General features: G+C 44.9%; 1 protein-coding gene across 2 annotated transcripts in view; it reads right to left on the reverse strand.

The window, feature by feature from the left end:
• Positions 1-22,595, reverse strand: part of LOC138285078 (glycophorin-C-like) — a 234,466-nt gene that overhangs the window by 30,264 nt on the left and 181,607 nt on the right. Inside the window, exons 3-4 of one of the 2 annotated variants that reach the window (XM_069224596.1) lie at positions 12,805-13,002; positions 7,605-9,088 (exon numbers count right to left, since the gene is read on the reverse strand). In XM_069224596.1, the coding sequence (XP_069080697.1) occupies positions 12,821-13,002 (182 nt within the window). In that variant the 3' untranslated portion in view covers positions 7,605-9,088; positions 12,805-12,820. Of the gene's footprint in view, positions 1-7,604; positions 9,089-12,804; positions 13,003-22,595 lie in introns of those variants that run through there. The other variant, XM_069224595.1, reaches the window with a different exon arrangement.

Below are 22,595 nucleotides of genomic sequence, written 5' to 3' on the forward strand. Positions count from 1 at the left end.
ATAGGTCTAGGGGCAACACAAACCATATACTAAGAAAGTGGAATGCGAATCACAAATTCCTTCCTAGGCAAGTGTAGTGTGTAGAGGGGCGCTAGGAGAGTAGGAAAACCACAAAGGTGCGTAAAATACCCCACCCCAGAGCCCAGGAAATTAAGAGTAAAGTATTGCAAGTTTCCTCAGGACACACTACAAGTTGTGATAAAAGTTATTGCAAGAACCAAGCAAGACTGCAAGCAACAAATGGTGGATTCCTGGACCTGAAGACTTGTGAAGAGAGGAGACCAAGTCCAGAAGTCGCAGAAGATTCCAAGTAAGGACAGGAGCCCCTGCCAACCTAGAAAATGATGCAAAAGAGAATTCTCTAGTTGGAGGAAGTCTGCAGTAGAGCACCAAAGAAGATGGCTGCGGCTTCCTACGTGATGCAAAGAATGTCTCACGTCGAGATGTTGGATGCAGGCGAGTTGCAGCACTGGATTCGTCCAACAAGCCTTGGTTCAAGCACTGTTGCAGTTTGGGTCAAAATGGCGCTGCCTGGACACAGGAGGGACCTGGGGGCCTCAACTCAGACTGAGGAGGCAGAGGGGGCTGCCAACACTGGAGAGAACCTACTGATGACCAGACAGCAACCACTGGAGTCCCAGGACACGGGGACAAAGAAGGTGCAAATTGTGGTTGCTGCAGCACTACAAAAGAAGGTCCCACGCCACTGGAGAACAACTCAGTGAGTTGAGTGTCGCAGGATAGAGTGCTGGGGACCTGGGCCAGGCTGTGCATGACGGATTCTTGCAAATAGTGCACAGAGGCCGCATGAGCTAGAGATGACGCGGTGCAAACCGGGAAGGCAAGCTCTCACCTCTGCTAAATTTGGACAGCTGGACCTTAGGACAGTCTGGGACGAAGGGGTTCACCACCTGCGTTCCAGGGAGCACGCACGTCGTCAGGAGAGTAGTCCCAGAGAACCGGTGTTGTTTTAGAAGGTGCCTGCAGAAGCAGGGAAGTGACTCAGTCACTCCACAGGAGATTTCTTCGGTCCTTCTGGTGCAGGGTGAAGACACGGAGTCCTCAGAGCGTGCACACCTAGGAAACTGTTGCAGTTGCGGGAGCGAAAGTTGCAGTCACAGTAGCCTTCTTGGATACTTTGTTGCAGTTACAGCGGTTCCAAGAGCAGTCTGTGGTTGATCCGACGGTCAGAGGATGAAGCAGGAGTTGCAGAGGATTCCTAGTGGAAACTTGCAAGCTGAATCTGAAGAGGAACCCACAGGAGAGACCCTAAATAGCCCTGAGAGTGGGATTGGCTACCTAAACAGGTATGCACCTATCAGGAGGGGTCTTTGATGTCACCTGCTGGCACTGGCCACCCAGAGATCTCCAGAGTGTCCCCACACCTTGGAAAACAAGCTGGCTAACACCAGGGACACACTGGAGGAGCTCTGGGCACACCCAGTGGTGATGGACAGGAGAGTGGTCACTCCCCTTTCTTTTGTCCAGTTTTGCACCAGAGCAGGGACTGAGGGTCCCTGAACTGGTGTAGACTGGCTTATGCAAGGAGGGCACCATCTGTGCTCTTCAAAGCCTTTCCAGAGGCTCTGGTAGGCTACCTCTCCCAAGCATGTAACACCTATTTCCAAAGGGAGAGGGCGCAACACGCTCCTCCCAAAGGAAATGCTTTGTTCTGCCTTCCTGGGACTGAGCTGCTCAGACCCCATGAGATCAGAACCCTGTCTGTGAGGTGGCAGCAGCTGTAGCTGCAGTGCAGGCCTCAGATAGCTGGTATGGCAATACTGGTGGTCCAAGGTGGAGCCCCCAAATTGCATGGAATTGGCCCCCAATACCAGAATCAGATTGGGGGTACAATTTCTCAGTCTTTGACACCTCACATGGCCATATTCGGAGTTACCATTGTGAAGCTAGCTACATATATGTATTGACCTATATGTATTTCACCCTTATAATGGCATACCCGCACCCCTGAAGTCTGGGAAAGTGGTCCTAGACAACGTGGGGGTGCCCTCACACACAGTAACTTTGCACCTAGGCTACAGGAACTGAAGGTTAGACATATAGGTGACTTATAAGTTACCTGGTGCAGTGAAAATGGCTATTGTCACTCAGGCTGCAATGGCAGTCCTGAAGAAGTTTTTGGATGAGCTCCTTATGGGTGGCAAAAGAAATGCTGCAGCCCATGAGGAACTCCTGGAACCCCACTGCCCTGGGTACCTAGGTACCATAAACTAGGGACTTATAAGGGGGTCCAGTATTCCAATTTGGAGTGGAATACTTGGTTACCAGTATGTAAGTACAAATTTGGAATCAGAAAGAGCATTAGCACTGCAGTTCTGGTTAGCAGGACTCCAGTGAGACAGTCAAGCATACTGACAAAACAGCAAAACATACTGACATGTAGGCCATGAACTATGAGCACTGGGGTCCTGACTAGCAGGATCCCAGTGAGATAGTAAAAACACACAGACAAACACTGACAAACAGGCCAAAAATGGGGGTAACCATGCTAGAAAGAGGCTACTTTCTCACACACAGGTGCAGTGGTTTTGTTACCTCCAAGAACCTCTTTTCTGGAATGTCTCGGCGACCACCTCACAGACAGGCTTCTGCCCTCCTGGGGCTTGAGCAGCTCAATCCCAGGAAGGCAGAACAATGCATTTTCTTTAGGAGAGGGGTGTTACACCATCTCCCTTTCGAAATAGGGGTTACAGGCATGGGAGGGGTTTCCTCCTAGAGCCTCTGGAAGGGCTTTGAAGGGCACTGTGCCCTCCTTACATTATCCAGTCTACATCGGTTCAGGTAACCCCAGTCCCTTCTCTGGCACAATACTGGACAATGGAAAGGGGAGTGACCATCCCCAGGGGTGGGGCCCAAAGCTCCTCCAGAGTGTCCCTGGGTTCTGCCATCTTGTTTTCAGGATGGTCAGGGAACATCTGAGTGGCCAGTGCAAGCAGGTGACATCAGAGACACATCCTGATAGGTCCATACCTGGTTACGTGATCAATACATTTCTGAGGGCTATTTAGGGTTTCTCCTGTGGGTGTTTCCTAAGATTCAGATTGCAGGACTCCAGCAGGGATCCTCTGCATCCTTTACTCCATCTTCTGCCATTGGATCAACTGCAGAACTGCTCCAAGAACTCTACAACTGCAACAAAGTATTCAAGAAGGCTACTGCAACTCTGTAACTTCAGCTCCTGCCAGCAATTGCAACAGTTTCCAGGTAGTGCACGCTACGAGCACTGCCTGTCTTAATCTTGCACCAGAAGAACCGAAGGAATCACCTGTGGAGTGACGGAGTCACTTCCCTGCTTCAGCAGGTACCTCTCTGCAGCAATGACTGGTACTCTTGGTCCCCTCTCCCAATGATGAACATGGATCCTGGGACACAGGTGGTGGACTAAAGTGACCCTGACTGTCCAGAGGTCTAGCTGTTCAAATTTGGTGGAGGTAAGAGGTTGCCTCCCCGTGCCAGACCGTACCTGTGTGCATTAAGTGTTTTGCAGCTCCTAGGGCTTCTGTGCGCTTTAACAAGAATTCCTTTGTGCACAGCCAAGCCCAAGTACCCAGCACTCTATCCTGCGATGCTCAGCTCCCTGAGTTGTTCTCTGCCGGCGTGGGATCCCTTTGTGTAGTGCTGCAATGACTGCCATATGTAACTCCTTTGTCCCCGTGCTGTGGGACTCCTGTGCGGGCTGCCAGGTCTTCTGAGGGCTCTCAGTTGCTGAGAGCCCCCTCTGTCTCCCCATCCTGGGTAGAGTCGACCTGGTCCTTCCTGGGCCCGGGCAGCACCATTTTTTGCAAAATTTGAGTTTTGCATATACCAAGGCTTGTTCGCAGAATCCTGTGATGCAAACCAGACTGCATTCACCCATCTGGCATGGGACATCTTCTGCACCAACCAGGAACCTGCATCTATCTTCTTCAGGGCAATACTGACTGTGTCGTCTCACTGGTGGTTCTTCTTTTACACCTTCATCAGGGTTAGCAGGGGCTCCTGTTCTCCCTGGACTCTTCAGTGCTTCTTGGTCTTGGTCCCCTTCTTCCACAGGTCTTCAGGTCCAGGAATCCATCATTGGTGTCTTGCAGTCTCTTCTGGTTCTTGCATTATCTTCTACCACGACTTCTAGTGTGTTTTAGGAAACTTGCTGTGTTTTACTCTTGCTTTCCTGGACTCTGGGGTGGAGTATTTTACTTACCTTTGGTGTTTTCTTACACTCCCAGCGCCCCTCTATACACCACACTTGCCTAGGTGGGAAACCAACTTTCACATTCCACTATTTTAGCAGATGGTTTGTGTTCCCCCTAGGCCCATTGCAACCTATTGTGATTTTCACTATTTACACTATTTTCTGACTGTTCATTTACCTGTTTTTTGTTACTAGTGTATAAGTTGTGTATAATACTTAACTCCTAAGGGAGTATAGCCTCTAAGATTTTTTTGGGCTTGTGTCACTAAAATGAAGTACTTTTATTTCTGGTAACACTGAGTATTGTCTTTCTTGTGTGTAAGTACTGTGTGACTACAGTAGTATTGCAAGAGCTTTGCATGTCACCTAGTTAAGCCTTGGCTGCTCTACCTACAGCTACCCCTAGACAGCCTGGCTACTAGACACTGCCTACATTTCACTAATAAGGGATAACTGCAAATATGACCGCGCCTGCCATTATGGAGAGGTTGATCCCCAAGCTTCACCCTGGCTCAACTTCTGCACCACAACTACCAAACCACCTACATCACGAGCCTTCATGCTGATGAAGGTGCGACGATTACAGGTGATGTTAACGTCATCTGCTCACTCCTGAATTACTACCAGACACCATACACCTCGTGAAATGTGGGCAATGCCAGTGAAATTGGTTCATATCTCTCTGAGACTGCTATGGTCTGGTCCATGGATGGCCAGCAACACTCTTTGGCGGCCTCCTTCACTTGAGATGACATCTCATAAACCCCTGATGCAGTGGGTGGGTCGAAGGGCCCCGGGCTCAATGGCTTTATGGGACACTTCTAGAAGGCCTTTACGCATGTCCTGGTTCCCCACCTCTCCGAGGTCTAACAGGTCTAAGCAGATGCCCTCAAAAACAGTACTCTCACCCCAATGTCCAGGAAGCCATTATTACTCTCCTTAAATCTGCAAACCTCCTCAGCTTTGCTCCTCCTACAGACCCCTGTCCCTGCTCATTTATGATGACATCCTCCTGAAAGTCACAGCAACGCATCTAGCGCTCCTCATGGAGCAAATAATTTCCTTGCTTCAGAAGCGCTTTGTGCCCCATTATTCCATCACCATTAATTTGCGCACCATTTTTGCAGTAATAAACCAAATCAATCCAACCTCCCGGCAGCTGTCGCCCTCATTGATGCAGAAAAAGCTTTTGACTCCCTGGAGAGGCCATTCTCGAGAGCAACTCTTGACAAGTTGGGCACTGCCCAGAGATTTCATGACCTCATTATGCTCTTATTTATATAAACGGTCACCACATAGACGTTTTCCCTATTTCCAGAGGTACCCATCAAGGTTACCCCTTTTACCCCCTTCTTTTTATAATCACCCTTGACCCACTAATTCGATATTTCCAGGAATGCCATCTGCACAGGGGACTGCGCTTTCAGAGAGGTCCACTCCTGGCTACTGTATATGCAGATGATAGACTTCTATTTGTGAGGGAATCCGCCACACACCTCCCTCACATAATCAGGGAAATTATTTGGTTTGTAGCCCTTTGGCCTCTTAACAAATTGACACAAATCTAAATTGTTCCCACTAACTGAGGCCACTGCTCCCTGTCCCCTTGAGTACCCTCTAAGGTGGTGTGACAACTCCCCTAAATACCTAGACATTTTTCTTCACAGGCAGAGAGAAGAAGTGGTCCGTCGCAACTATGGGCCTGCAATCGACACCCTCTCCACTCAAATTGACAGATGGATCCGGCTCCCACTATCCATCGCGGGACGTATTGCTATTATTAAAATGGTGGTACTCCCCCGCTTTCTCTATCTGTTTATCGATATTTTGATCATGTGAAACACATCCTTCTCCATGCTGCGCACTCTCCTGACACCTCTAACATGGTGGAATCGCCACCAGAGAATTGAATGGGAGATGCTTCCTCTCCCCTACTCCAAGGAAGGCTTTGGAGTACCAGACTTCCGCCTCTACTACCCGATGTCACACTGCCACTTTTCCTACTACTGGTACCACCCTGACATGAGACTACCTTATCTAAAACTGCAAAACCATCAGACAGACCAGCTTCCCTTGTCCTCCCTTCTCCCTGAGGGACTAACCGCAAACCTTGGGACATACAAACCCTCTCCATGACATGCTGAGCATGGTCTAAACTTCGAATATATATAGGTGTCGACCTTCTCTACTCACCAGATATCCCTCTCTGCAATAACCCATGGCTTCTCATGAGGAAGGAAACGCTGGCACACTCCTTACACACCAGATTCGCACTCTAAGCGATCTTTTCACTAATGGCAAACTAGACCTCCATACTATTTTTGAGGCTGATGGAGTTACCTTCATTGTAGATCACTTTGTCTGTCTCCGACCACACTACACTTTATAAAATATTGCCCTTATTTCCTGAAGAACCGCCTGGCTTTTTCCCATTTACCATGATGATCTCGACTGTGGAAAGCAAAGAACTAGACTTGTTTCCTGCCTCCAGCATGCCAGCCTGGAGCTGAGAACGGTGCGCCATGTAGCACCGATGGCAGTATAGGAATGGGATTTGGGTCACTCCATTTCAGACAAGGTATGGCAAATCTGTTGCATGCAAACTAAGCTGGTTTCCATCAACAGTCGACACAAACTGCTTCTTTACAAGTTTGTACACCGCGCATACACTACCCCCCATGCTCTTGCCAAATTTGACCGAGCGCCCTCACAAATGTCCCAGATAGACTGATGACCATGCCTATTTTGTCCATCTAACTTGCAACTGCTCCATTATACAGACCTACTGGCAAGCTATATTCACAGTTATTTCTGCCATGATCAAACACATTATTGACCCTGCCCCCTTCTGGTGCTCCTCGGCTATGTCATGCCTCTCGCCCCTGGCACGGAAAGTTTGCAGCCATGGCACTACTACTAGCTAAATGGCGCATCACCACACTATAGCTTAGCAGTAGGATACCTACCTCAAGTGACTGGCTAAATTATCTTATCTATGGTGATACCTCAAGTAAAGCCTATGCATTTCTCCAGCCTCCCAACTCCAGGTCCACAGACATATGGGCTCCATTTCACACTTACTTATTGGCTCAAGATTTGACCGTACCAGCCAACACTGTGGGCTGACTCATAACCCTTGATTTGTTATTGTACACTATGCCCTGCACATGATTGTGACTGTACACGATAGTTGGATGCAATGCGTTTTTACTATTTCATTGTTCTCTAAAGTAAGCAGATATTTACGTTATTCTCTGAAAAAGTAATAAAAACATTTTTTTTAAAACAATCTAACAATATATATTTCTGCAACAAAGAATGGTCGGTAAATCAGCCACTGGAGCACACAATTACAGATGAAAACATTGTCACCTTGAGTGCTCTACCTCAATGGTTTTTTGGAGACTTCAGAATTTTGTCCTCTTGATAAAAATGTATAATTTTCTGGGTTTGCCCATGGTTTTCACAACTTTTTTCAGTACAAACTGCAAGTAGACAGTGATCACAAAATGGGGGAAAATCGCCTACCACTTGGAAACATGCAGTTTGTGGCAAAAAAGTTTTTACCAAGTGTGGCTTGGTAAATATGGTGCAATACAAGGCAGCAGAAGTAGCTACCTGCCTTGCATTTCTCTGCACCGGGAATGCATTACATGCATAGGGGGTGGGTGTTCCCATGTATCCAACAATGTATTTTGGCCATCCCAAGATTTACCAAGCCAAGTACAGCTGGGAGAGCCTCAAAATTGTACGCCTTCCCAACAGAGACACAACAAGGAGAAATGTATTTCTTTCTTTTTGTTTTTCCCTCTTTATGCAGCCCACTTAAAAAGAGAAAAGCACCTCTCAGGATTGCTTCAGTGCCGGAAAGAGTCTTCCTGCACAAAAACAATCCTGCCTGCAACACATGAACCATGGCACAAAGGTGCCTGCATTGGTACCACCGCCGTGAGACAGAAAGTTAAAAGGGATTTTGCAAACACACCTATAGTTAGTTAAAAATGTAATTATTTAATTCTAGATTACATTTAACATAACCATGTAACCCAATAGTTTGTTTAGGATAGCAGGTCAAACAAGTATCAATCACCATATAACAATATATAAAAGTGACGACTTAATGAGAGGACATCTAAAGTAGAAGCTCAAGCAATTTAAAAACAAGTATTAGATCAAAAATTAAGGCACACTGACAACATTACCTGGTTGGCTCTTACGCTACTGTGATGGAAAGGTTTCGATGAATTGCATACTCAGATAATATCTCTAGGTCTTCTGCAGGGATCTTCTCTGATTGCAAGTATAAAGCTGTGATGTTAATACATTTATCTTTCAATGGATCAGTGACAATGGAGACCACAATATCTGCAAATACTTGCACACTGAAAGCAGAGGCCTTTCAAATACCTTTGCCCTGTTGATTTAGGAATGTTTCTAAAGCAGAAAAATCGAGGGAATTTTCTAAACATTGAGGATTCAAAATTCCAAAATCCAGCTTTAAGATTCAACCTCAGAGAGGATGTGGACTGCAAAATTTGCGATGGGATGGCAACAGTGGTAACCTTGATTATAATTGCTGGCAGTCAATTATCCAGTACACAAGAACGAGAGACAGCAATGTCTGCTCCTGGCAAGAGTCCCTATCATGAGAACAAACGACATTCACTGCCAGCTGACTTGGCTCATTCCCAAAGTGGCTAGCCATACGCAAGTGGGTTCTGCACACTTCCACAACCAGGACAGTGACAAGTTTTCAAATGTCGGTGCTGACAAAGGCTAGGCAAAAACCGCTGAGTATTAAACAATCCTATTGGTGTTCCTGTTCCTGTCGGCTTCCCAAGGGCAGGACTCCCAGAGATCAGCTGAAATGTGGAAGGAGGGTATGCCTGCGTCAACCTACAACAATCAAGAAGAGAGTGCAGGGCACTTTCAGAGATATGACTCTACACAACACCCTTCAATCAAACAAGCAAAGGGTTGCACTGTAAGGTACTGGGCAGACGTGATGCTTGTGGTGGAAGCTGAATTTGCACTGTAATTCCACACCACAGGTTGTGTGTTGTATTCTGTTTGTTTTAGCATCTGTTTTCAGTAGACTTTGTGGATTTGTGACTGCATCTGAGGCTCCGAGTGCCTTTGGAACTATCGTTCATTTCATCAACCACTTAAACATGATCAGAGAGAAAGAACGAACTAGATAGATGATAATAACGGATATAGGGGGTCATTCAGACCTTGGCGGACAGCGGAGGCCGTTCGCCAAGGTACCGCCGACAAATGACCGCACCGCGGTCAAAAGACCGCGGCGGCCATTCAAACATTTCCGCTGGGCCGGCGGGCGCTCTCCAAAAGAGCGCCCGGCGGCCCAGCGGAAATGCCCCTGCAACGAGGACGCCGGCTCAGAATTGAGCCGGCGTAGTTGCAGGGGTGCGACGGGTGCAGTTGCACCCGTCGCGTATTTCAGTGTCTGCAAAGCAGACACTGAAATACTTTGTGGGGCCCTCTTACGGGGGCCCCTGCGGCACCCCCTACCGCCATCCTGTTCATGGCGGGTTTCCCGCCATGAACAGGATGGCGGTAGGGGGTGTCTGAATCCCCATGGCGGTGGAGCGCGCTCCGCCGCCATGGAGGATTCAATGGGGCAGCGGTAAACCGGCGGGAGACCGCCGGTTTACCCTTTCTGACCGCGGCTGAACCGCCGCGGTCAGAATGCCCTTGGGAGCACCGCCAGCCTGTTGGCGGTGCTCCCGTGGTCGGTGACCCTGGCGGTCACCGGCCGCCAGGGTCAGAATGACCCCCATAATTCCTTTTCAGAGGTTTTACAAGTAAAGTAACCTTCAATACTCACCATATGTCCCTCGACCTTCGTCACAGGTCACTGCATCCGCTATTTCCTACTGAATGAGCAATGGTTAAGAAATGCACATAGTCCGTGACCTGGAAACCTTCCCTAACATGCTGGTGATGCCACTTCCTTTATGGAATGAGTGCATTGACAGTAGGCTTCTGGTGCACATAAGCATCATGCATGTGATGTAAATAACAATGGTCTAGCAGTATATCTAACTGTACATGTCTAAAAATGGCGAATGGACATCTTAGTGGGCATCACCACCTTGTTTCCATAAAGTGATACGTTGGTTTAAGTTCTTCTGTCAATATGCTTAATTAGCAATTTAATTTTTTATTATTCAAAAAGGCTGATCTCATGGAAGGAAAATCAATACTTTCATGTGTGGTAGCTCAGATTCTCGTAGCTCATTATTTTAGAAAATGGCGGCATCGTAAGTGCTTGGCCATTCATTGGGTAGCTATGTTAGGTATACAGCTCTGGGCACTTGGACAAGTGGCATTTGGCACTGATCCAGCATAGTAATGTATAGAAACTGTGCTCAATTAGTCAATTGATGCTAAGAAATCTTTTGGAATAACTAAAAGGTAGTACTTTCATTGCAATATACATTATTATTACCACAATTTCTTGCCTGATTTATGAACGCTAAGGTCAAACTGCACCTTCAATATTTTTTGTGAAAAGGAATTAGACAATAAACAAAGCACAGCTTGAGGATTCAACATATGGTACAAGAAACAGTAAAAAAATAAATAATGCACAATGAAGTGATACAGACCAAAAATTATGAATTTCAGGCACTTAGGGCCAGATGTAGCAAAAATCTTGATTGCAACTCGCAAATTGCGAGTTGCAATCCAGAATGTAGGATGGTATCCCTGACACCATCTGCGACTCGCAAGGGGGTCGCAAAGGCCCACCTCATTAATATTAATGAGGTGGGTTGCAATTTGCGACCCCCTTGCGAGTGGCGGCACTCACAGGGATGGTGGCCTGCTGGAGACAGCAGACCACCATGTCTGTGACTGCTTTTAAATAAAGCAGTTTTTTTTTTTGTAATGCAGCCCGTTTTCCTTAAAGGAAAACGAGATGCATTACAAAAGTAAAAAAATTTTTTTCATGCCATTCACAAAGGGGATGGGGTCCCATGGGGACCCCTTCCCTTTTGCGAATGGGTTACCACCACCAGTGTGACACTGGTGGTAACTGCGATTGCTTTGCGACCGCGTTCGCGGTCACAAAACAAAACAGCATCGCGCTGCGACTCGCAATTAGGAAGGGGAACACCCCTTCCTAATTGCGACTCGCAGTCCGGTTTTGCGAGTCAGTAACCAGGTTACAGAATCGCAAAACGGGGATTGGGCATCGCAAAGTGCTTTTTGCACGTCGCAAACTGCAAAATTAGCTGTTTGTGACGTGCAAAAAGGTTTTACATCTGGCCCTAAAAGTCTTAACTCTTGCACAACACACAGATTCAACTGGCCCATCTAAATATTATCTCATTGTTAAATATAGGTCCAATGGTTATTGTCAATGGCCACTGTCAAATGCACACTTGTCAAACTCCACTTTTCACCACTGATATATTACAAAAGGGACACACCATTTTTTTTACTGCTGTAAATACATAACAGTGCCAAAGTAAACCCACTATCCCAACCCTGCTTTTTTTTCTTTTAAATAAAAAAAAAGAAGGCTATGCCAGTCCGCCAATGCAAGGGCACACACCCCTTAAAATAAAATACACATTTTACATATTGGACAAGACATAAAAGCAAACCAACTGCATATTCTTATTAGCAAAGAAAAAGACATTTCCAATGTCAATCAGTAATTGTACATTGCAAAAACGTAAATAAAAATAATTATGAACAAAGTTAACGCAAAATACAGAATGCTTAATATAAAAACATCTCCCCTCATTAGAACCTTTACCATCATGTAATACTGACCACAAACGGGACTCATATAAAAATAGAAATTCTAGAGAGGTATCTATCAGCAAAGTAAACATTTTCCCTCCAACGATTCTAAAGGACATCCTAGATAAATCAATCTTCACTCTCTCAGTCACTCGGAACCCCGCAGTGAATGTCGCTTTCGTTGTGGACAGATACCCATCTATAGTTCTACACATTTAGGCATAGTTATCCTAGGCTAGATGGCCTGCATGCTGAGGTTACACTCATTCATTTGTGGTTATCACTTCTATGAACACAACAGTTTTTAACTTTGTTTCATAGTTAATTATAAATCACAGTGAACAATCTACACAGTAAACATTACATGTAGAAACCCAGTTTAGAAAACAATCTTAGTTTTTACTTGTTTGGAAAAAGAAAACAACCAAAACGACCATTTGTAAAAAGTAATCTTATGATGAACATAAAAACAAACTTAACATATTCCTGCGCATACAATGAGATTCGATGATTTTTAGGCACTGAATTGTTCCATTCGCAAAAGGTATCCCCAGGAAGAGTAACGTCTTTCACACACCAAGTGCCATGCATGTGCTGAATGGAGATTTCCTTTTTTGAGGACTGCAACATATCTTTTTATTTGGAAATTATTCAAGTTGAGAACTCCTATTCAATTTATACCCAAGTCCCGCAATTCTAACTCAACCATCTTATGCAAAGTTTGATTTGTACTACTTGTCTTCTGGTAAACAAAATACCAACCCAACCTCTACTAGTTTAATCTTTCATGTTTGATGTAGTGTTGCAGCGTAGAGCTGAAAGAAGTAAAGACACACCCTTGTTACAATTCTTTCAGATAAAATATTCCTTCTTGCTATCGCCCACGTCTTCAAGGAGTGAGGGATCATCGTCAGTCTCAGCGTACTCTGTGCCCTTGTCTTCGTTGGTTTGGTAGGTGCCCTTGTGCCGGTACATGTAACGCATAATCACTACCAGGAGGCAGGCCAGGACCACAATTATGGCAGCAATGATACCTATGGTAAGGGAAATTGATGAACTGATGAAAAGGTTCATTGACATCATGCCTTATTATAATATTTAATATGACAAAAAGAATAAGGTTGTCCTACACACTTAAGGAACACACAATGCCTGGACTCCATGTATGCACCACCCTTGAAAGCACCGCTGATATGCTTTTTTCCGCACTATTTTCTTATTACCAACTGGTATTTTCTCTGCACTGAGAGGTAACTAACTGGCCTTTGTTTAATAAAGAAAAAGGCAAAAATGTGCCAGCCTATATTTGCAAGGCCAGGCAAAGCCACCTTGCTTGGCATTTCATGGCCTTGTAAATATGGACCCAATGCATGCACAACACTGTGTGAAAGGGGGGGTTCTATGGGTGTTGCTTGAGGTGTTCCCACACAATACCCATGGAACCCAGAGGATCTGAAGCACTTCATGACTTACAAGTCTGGGAATGTGTCAGATTCCTACCCGACCTCAGGGGTGACGAGCAATAGTGTAACAGGGAGAAATATCTTCATTTCTGTCCATGTCTCCTCTTTCTATGTGTGCTGCATTCTGCAGCTCATATAGAAAGAGATAAACACCTCTTGTGTTTGTTTTTGTTCAGGAAGGTGTCCCTTCCTGCACAAAAACAATAATTCTTGCAATGCAGGCATCCTTGCACCATGATGCAAGAGTGCCTGCACTGGTGCTAGGCAGCAATTTGTGCACCAGTGCAGGGGTAGAGGACAGAAATGTGCCGTATCTTGTAGATACGGCACACAGTGCATTTCTGCGCTTTCCCAGTAGTGCAGGGTGGCGCAGCAAGGCACCTGCTGCGCCACTGGATGCATAAATTAGGCCTTTTATTTTGTTTTGAAACAAGAACTTCCCGTTCAGTTCTTGCAAGAGTCCACAAGGCTTGGCTATATGTCAGAATATCATAGCCTGAAATATCCTCTGAGACAAAAATGTCTAAGTATTATTAACTACATTCCTCCACGTGCACACAGTGTAAAATGTGTTTATCACTGTTAGTTTGGGCCCTTAACAAGGTGGCACGGTTTGATACTTTTTTAATGGTTCTTTGTAAGAAGCTGAGAATGGCGAAGTAACTGACCCACGTGTCCGGCACATTTGCCATGATTGCGCTAAACTAGAATGGAGCTTTCTGTAACGCTTCAGATCACAGGTTGCTTACGGATGAACTTGTGAAGCAGGTCAACATCTGAACCCTGGTATTTATCTACTGCAGACAGATGGATTTGTTGGCGTTGCACTATTATAAGAAGACAGTAGAGTCGGCAACTGCAGGCATAATGCGGAAAAATACTCCTGTATGCGTCGTTGTGCCTCTGGACTTCCACATGCTTGTCCACAACGTGATGGATAAGAAAGTGGTAGGAGAGATGAATGTGGTTACAATAGCAACCTCTTGTTTAAAAAACTGTGTTAGGAATTCACACACCAAAGACCGGAAAATACTGCAGGGTGGTAGCCCTATAGGATTCTGGTCTGGAAGTCTCACTTTCACTCAAAAAATGTTTGGAAGGCAGTTCCGTGGTATTAACATTTGCTTCTGTGTGCGTGCCTTGTGGGATACAAGTTTCAAAACAATGTTAATTAAAAACAAACTGCACTAGCATTCACTACATACATACATACATAGAATTATTCTTTTTAAAAGGCCACGGGGTACTCTTATTAGCTTACTCGGAGATTTAAAAAAGAACGATTCAAGAAGGCTTTGTGTTAAATCAAGAAGAGGGGGCAAGTATTTCCCAACTCATTTTTGGCGCTGTTGTCGAAGGCCTACTGTCAACAAAACAATACATAGAGTGGGTGTTAGGTTAGTTCTTTTGTACTAGATGGCTTTCTTGTCTATTACAGACTCCTGCTCCAGATTTGGTAGCATCCCTCCATATTCTTGTGCATGTCCTGCACAGGATCATTACCGACTCATCACGTTTTGATTGGATGGCATGTGTCTTTTCACAGCCAACGTTAGACGTTGCACTGCAGTACATTTGAAGTACTATTTTATCTTCCTATCTCTCACTGCTCCACTCTTTAATAAAAACTATCCCGTGTGCCATTCTGTCCCCCAAGCCTCCTGGTGTTGTGAGCACCACCCACCGCTGTCAGCTACCTAAAACAGTTTTCTTTTTAACCATTTCATGAGTGCCGCCAGCCAATTTAAATAACTGATGAGAAAGAAATACAGCAATTAAGCCACCCGAGGAACACAACTGTGGATTGTATCTAAAAATGGTTGAATTCATTACATAAACCTTGATTATCAAATGCATTTCTTACCATATTCAGTGCCACCATAGGCCCAAGAGTAACATGTCATGCCGGCTTTCCACACACACCATAATTTCACTGCACTGGTACTGTCCTCATGTGCACATCACAAGTGAAACCAATTGTAGTGATGATTCCTCAACATACCAGAACATTGTGGCGCTGTGAAACCATGGGTATACATCAAACAAGTAGGTTTATTTGGAAACAGGGGTCAGAGCACAGCTCTCTAGAATGCTGTCCCTACGACCAAAGTCTGTGGCCGGGACCATGCTCTGCTGCAGCGCCTCACAGCTGCCTGAGTTGCGTGTCCTACGAACCAGCTGCTGTCTGAGTGGCCAACTCACTGGAGCGCTAATGGGAGGTAAGAGCGGAGGAAAACGTACTGAGAAGGCTGTTCCTTCTCACCCAATCACTACAAGGCGCTATTTGTATGAATCAGAGTCAGTGAGATGTACTATTCGTTGAACTTTTCAGTCCTCATTCTAGACTCCATTCCCTCATGTACGCTCACCCCCTACTTATTTGCACAGTTTAACAGATGTGTCATTGTGACTCAGTGACTTTACCACAGCCAAGGCATGCGATATAGGAATGTTCTCTCTTAGAAAAATCTTACAGTGCTCTCACTCTCTCAACACACACAACCAGAGCTAGGAAGTTTTCATATTCCATATGTGTGTGCAGCTCAGCTAATCAAGTTTTGTAACTTTTTTTTTTTTGGGGTGGTGGGGGGGGGGGGGGGGGGTGGATTGCTTTTTTATTTATTCCACTAGAAAATCAAGTCCTCAAATGCACAGTACACAAACTCGATTGGATGGGATATTCACACATGGACCTTGGAAGCTTGAGAGCTTTGCAGCATCAGTGTGAAGTCTGACTTTTCGTGCACAAAAGACTTGTCTAATTGCTGTGATGGGAGGCAGTTAAGAGAAAGTCACTCCTTTCATATTGGTGCACTGTCATTTCAGCTGTGAAAATGCAGCCTTTGTCTCAATGATACACATCAGATGCTAATGTATTGTGAGTTATCTTTGCATATGTTGGACCTGATATCCTTGGCGCTATTTTCCACCAACCTTTTGCCTTTAATCCTACGTTTTTGCTGATTTTACTTTTGCTGGCCCTAGGACTCTGCACCCTTTACCACTGCTAGCCAGTGCTAAAGTGCTTGTGCTCCTTCCATAATAAAGTGATTCTACCTGTTCCCACGACCTGTAAATTAGATGCTACTAGTGGGCCTGAAGCACTGATTTTGCCACCCAACTGAGTAGGTCTTTTAAACGTATCTCAGGTCTGTCATACGTACCTGTGTGTGCAGTTTTAAACTGCTATTTCGACGTGGCAAAATAAACCTTTTGCCAGGCCTAAACCTTTGAATGCATAAACGTCACTGATACAGTAGGTCATACACATTGTAGAGGGCAGGGTGCTATGTATTTAACAAGTTGGACATTTGTTTTTCACTACTGTGAGACACAGCTATCCCATAGGCTGTGTTAATACATTTAATAAGTTATAACTTTCAAATGGGAGCGAGTAGGAATGTCGAGTTTGGTCTCGTAAGAATTGTGTTTTTAAAAAACACCTTCAATGGTACAGTTGGATTTTAAGTCACAATTCAGAAGTGTTGCTTTTTTGAAAAAAGTTGCCATTTTCTTGTCTCAACCACTGCAGCCTGCATCCGGGTCATATGACTAGGTGTAGCTGGCAGCTGGTCTTTGTGTATTACTCCCAGACAGTGAGACAAAGAGGGAATAGGTGTTGGCAGGACAGGCCATCTCTGATTTGATAGGGGGCGGAGCTGTCACCTTCCACATTTGCACATCACAAAGACTCTGCCTTAGCACACTCACAAAGGGTTTCACACTAGTCTTTTGTGACTCAGACAAGGTGGGGTCAGGGTAGGGAGACAGGAAATTCCAGACACCTCAGTAGGGGATGGACTCTAGAAATGTCTCCCACTTCAAAGTTAGCACCCGGTATAAATAGTGGGCCCTCAGACCCAACTCATCAGTACTCATCTGGACCTGTGGAATACTCAGAAGAAGGACTTCTTTGCTGCTCTGCTGCAAGAGGGAATGCTAGTCTGAGGCCCTGTTGCCTGAGTGAGAAGAATTGGACCTTCATCTTTAACCCAGAGTCACCAGAGTGAGTCCGAGTGCTAATTGGCTGGCTTCCTGGACAGCAAAGGCTCTAATCACCTTCAACCCTGTGCTCTGCACCTGGATTCTGCCTTTTGTGAGTCCTGCCTCGAAGCGGTGCCACGCTCGTCCTGGACCCTTGGAAGTGGACCTGAAGGTACACCACTTTTCAATGCATCCCTGACCAGGACCTTACAGCTCTTCAGAATCGCTGCAACTGGACACATTCTCGATACAGCACAATCTCACATCCTCTGTAGCCCTGTCATTCCTCTGATCTGCAGCTGCACGCTACAGTCTTGGCACAGGAACTCACACTGCAGTTCCTTGGAAACACTGCTGTGCAATGCATCCTCAACACACAACCTCACATCGCAGCCCCATAGCTTCTTGGACCCGCAACTGCGCAATGCAGCCTCCACGTTGGACCTCGCAATGCACTACAACCAAGATTTGAGCTACTTTGTTCAGCCGGCTTACCTTTATCTCTGCATCCGGCCCATGCTCCATCGGGATCGGCCTGAACTTTTGACTTTTTTCCTGTCCGGCGCAACCAAATAACCACAGTTAGCGCTTTGTGCTCTTAAGCACCATTTGTTACCTAAATCTTTGAAACTGCATCCAGTCCTACTAATTGGATTTTCGTATGTTGGTGTCAAATCATTTATGAAATTCTACTCTATTTTTCTAAGTTGGTGTGGGATTTTTCTTGTGTGGTGTTTTTACTTTATTACTGTTTGTATGCTGCATAATTACTTTATGCATTTCCTCTATGTTAAGCCTAACTGCTTTTGTGCTAATCTACCAGAGGATTAAGCACAGATTAATTTGGGGTTTGCTTGGTGTTTCACCCTGACAAGAACTGTGGTTGCTACTTGAGTAGGTTTTTACCGCCTCAACCATTAACCCAATTTCCTATAACATATATTACTGTATTTTCTCTAAATTACCTTGAAATAAGGTCACTTAAGTTAAACATGCCTCTCAGTCTCCAAATGCCACTGTATATTTCCATAACAGGGAAAGCCCTCAGTGCCTCTGTGTACTCTTTTGGGATTGTAGTAACTGTCTTGTGGGACTGTGGAAACCTGACAAAAGGCTGAAGGCAAGGTAGCTGGTGGAAATGGCAAGCTAGCTGGAAAAAAATTCACACTCAAGGATCTTTGACTCTTCTTATTCATGTGGAACAGGGAGTTTTCTCTGTTGTTGATTCTTTTAGTATCCCTGGCATGGGATGAGAGCAGTCTCCTTCATATATTTTTGAGGCCACCCTCAACAGGCAGGCAAGGAGTTGGAGTTTTTAGTGGCAGGGCTGACATGACACGCTTTATGCTTTTTATGGTGTATGTGTTTGGACCGTATAGGGTTTTTAGGCACTTGACTTCTTAGCTGTAAATTATGAGATAACTGTCTGATTTAAACTTATTTGCAACCAATAACGTCCCTAAAATCCTCTGATTTTATCCTACTTTTCACTTCCAGTGATAAAGTTGTCACAGCTGTTTCAGTCAACTGTATAGAGAATCGATTGTAACGTATTGCTCTCTTTACAAAGCTGAGTTGTCTAGAAAAGAAAAAATACCAACAAAGCCAACTGGTTTTTATGGGCTAGACATTTTGGCTTTGACAATGCTTGCCTATCTCCTCAGGACGTACACTGATATTGTTACTGACAATTTTAAAGCACACCACTGCAACTCCATTGGCTTTGAAACTTGGATGACTTGTTTGAAGACTGCGCGCAAAGGCACATCGGTATTAATGCACATAGTATTGGGAGTGTGACTTGGATATGAATTCAAGCCTGAGAGCCAGAAACCCACCATTTTCGTGTTGCAGCAAACTTGGCATTTATATTATCTACGAGAACCCCCAACACGTCTGTGAACTAGGGTATTGATGGATCTATTACAAATCTCCATACATGGGATAAATCAATACAGCTCCTTTTTCCACCATTCCCCTATGATTTTGGAGATTTCCCTAGTGGTACAATTTACTATATATGCAGCAAACCCAACAGTATTTAAGTAAACTAGTGTCAAAGAAAGGTGTATATGATATAGGACACTTAGGCAGTTTGCAACTTCTGAGGATTGTAAATGGATGCTCTATCCAATGGTAGAATTAGTTGGCATGCATGTTGACACCTTCACAGTAGCAGTTTTGCTACTGGATGACACAAATTAAAAGAACCAAATGTTCATGTGTGTATGCTGGTCTAAAGAGTCATGATGTGGAAGTCAAAAACATCAACATTTTGATGGATTTTTGCAATGCAAAATGGATATCTTGGATTTGTAAACTCAAGAGTTCAAAATTTTAGACTCTATACAGACAATTACCCACCTCAGAAGCAACATTAGTTATGTGTTTAATCTCAATACATAGCTCAGTAAGGGCAAGAAGGCAGCATTTCTGGTAGAGGCATGGGTCAAATACAATGGAGGGCTCAATGGACAATACAGAGGGACTAATGACACAGGCTAATGACAGAAAACAGCATACAAGACATGATATGTGCTCTGATGGACGGAAACCTGAAAGTGTCCTTCACTTCATTCACCTAGACCTGGATGTCCAGCACATACCTGAAGCTCAATCCCACTAAGACCAAATTAATAATACTTGGCAAAAACAACAAGCAAGAAATAGTATAACTCTGGCTCAATGATATGGACCATGAAGGCTCAAAGCCTAAATTCCACCCAGTGCACATCACCTGGACTCATCCAACGTCACTCTGAAGGAAAACTTGGCATGGAAACAGGGCCAGTCTAGTACTAGCTCTCTTTACTGAAGAAAGTGAAACTATATCTTCAGGAAAGTAACTTCAAAACTGCTGTTCATTATCGAATTTAGACGGTAGAAACATCCACATTTTTACATCTAGTTGATTGAAACGGCCTGCTCCATGGCTTGCCAGACTCCACACCGGCCCCTAATTAAGGGCATAGTACATGCTTCTGAACTGCAGTTCAAGCCCTCATATTGCTGCATCTGGATGGCAGAAACACCCTGCTGCATTGCCTCCCTAACTCCACAGTAGTTCCACTTTAAGCCATCCTACATGATGCTGCACGTCTCACCCAGTGCCTGAAGAAACATCATCACTTCACCCCATCCTAATGGAATACCAAAGGCCACCTTTGCCAGTCTACATCATCTTAAAAAACAGCTGCATCATTTACAAAGTTATTACGACATGCAACCACACCTATCTGGCAGACTAGCCCACCACCTCCGGAGGCTCTGAGCGGAGCCACAGCCAGGACACCATCAGATTTTAAATAAAGTAGTGTAAAAATAAGGCAACAGGCCTTTTCACATTCCCATAGCCTTCAAGACTGCCCAACCCTGCTCCTTATCCAGAAAGTGATGAACACAATTCCCAGGCCACAGACTAGCTAAGTCTCAAATCACTGGTTTAATGTATCCTTGCCTTTGTCCTGGTACACCGGTCAAGTGCATTTTAGCTATGTTCACACTATATATATATATATATATATATATATATATATATATATATATATATATATATATATATATATATATATATATATATATATATATATATATATATATATATATATTGTGAATGGAATAATGCATACAAATGGTCCTAAATTAGACTCTATACTGAAAGTGATTCTTCGGAGTGAAGTAATTTATTTTGGAACCAGATTTCAGAAATCCAGTCTAGGTTCTGTTCTTGTATAACTGAAACAGAGATATCAGCGTAGAGAGGCATCCATAAAACCCATTTGGCATCCCTGAAGTGCAGCCTATAGACATCATTTTTTATCATCAAAGATTATTTGAGAAACAGTTAACCTTTCCCCAGTTTATACGATGCAATCCAAAAAAGAGTGCCTGTGATTGACGTATGACCCAGAGCAAGAATATTACCCAAATGAAATCCAGAAAAGGAGAAATAATTATTAATGCTATCCTCAGGGGTTTGGAATAGTGGTGGGCAAAATCTATTGTACCTGCTTGGCTGGTGATGTTTTGTATACAGGTCTCAGTGTTGGCACACCCATTCTTGTCCATTGGCCGGATCTGTCTTGACAACATGTGGCATACCACTGGCAGCCACATGTGGCACACAGTCAGGGGCCCCTGGCTTTCATACCCTGAACAGGTGTCTGCCCTTTCATAAGAAGGCCAGGCATGCCAGTCGTGTATCTACATGCTAGCACTGGGGGTCTTGTGAAAGGCAACTGGGATATGACTTTGGGGTGACAAAGGTAGCAAAGTCCCCTGCAACTGCCTTAGCTGCATACCTGGAATGCTCCAGGGTTATTGATGTTCAAGTGACCATGAGACAGGCATAGCCCCTGGATGAACCTGGGACACAAGTGTGTTTAAAATGTTGTTTATCAGTGTGTCCAGCAGTTCACCACTATTCTCATATAGTGTTCCATTCTTCATTGACACATGAACCAGGTGATCCACTGCTGAGAATCAAAGAAACGTATGTAAAGTTCACCCCCTTGCAACTGCATGAGAGGTGGGAGGAAAGCAACCCCACATGTACAGTAAGACTGCCTAACATCCCATCAGGCTTCCCCTCTTGGATACAACTCAACAGTTAAAAGTTTCTAGGGGCTTGGACCAGGAGCCCCACCCATGGTACCAGACGGGCAAGCTGTTCCATAATCAACAGAAGCAGCCAGGTCTGCCACTGTCCCACACAGGAGGACACATATTTGCCAAGGCAGGACCAAACAAGTCTTCATACCCGGCCCAGTCACATGGAACTAGGCAACTAGGAACCTGACCCCAATGGAGGATGACTGCTACTGCAAAAATCTATCTGACACCCACCACAGCAGGCAGGAGCCAGGCCTTGACCCCTGTGTGTTGAGAGGCAGCAGCCCTGAGCCTTTCTGGCAGGCTGGATTTCTCTGCATGGAAGGCTGAGAAGACCAGGAGCTTCTCTTTCCACCCCTTCAAAGTGACCACTAAGTGTGACCTTTGGAGACTGTGCCCTAGGGCTTCCAGTAGCATGAAGTCTCTGTCAACAGGAGCCAGGGTTCCCTTGTGGCTGATTCAATGTCAGGCCTGGATGGTGCATAGAGTACACTGACAGCAGGACCTCTATGTGCCCAAGGCAGGTCTTCGATTTGGTTACCTGTGAATGTACTGGATGAGAATGTGTT

The sequence above is a fragment of the Pleurodeles waltl genome, chromosome 3_1 (genome assembly GCF_031143425.1).
Source record: "Pleurodeles waltl isolate 20211129_DDA chromosome 3_1, aPleWal1.hap1.20221129, whole genome shotgun sequence".
Lineage (NCBI taxonomy): Eukaryota > Metazoa > Chordata > Amphibia > Caudata > Salamandridae > Pleurodeles > Pleurodeles waltl.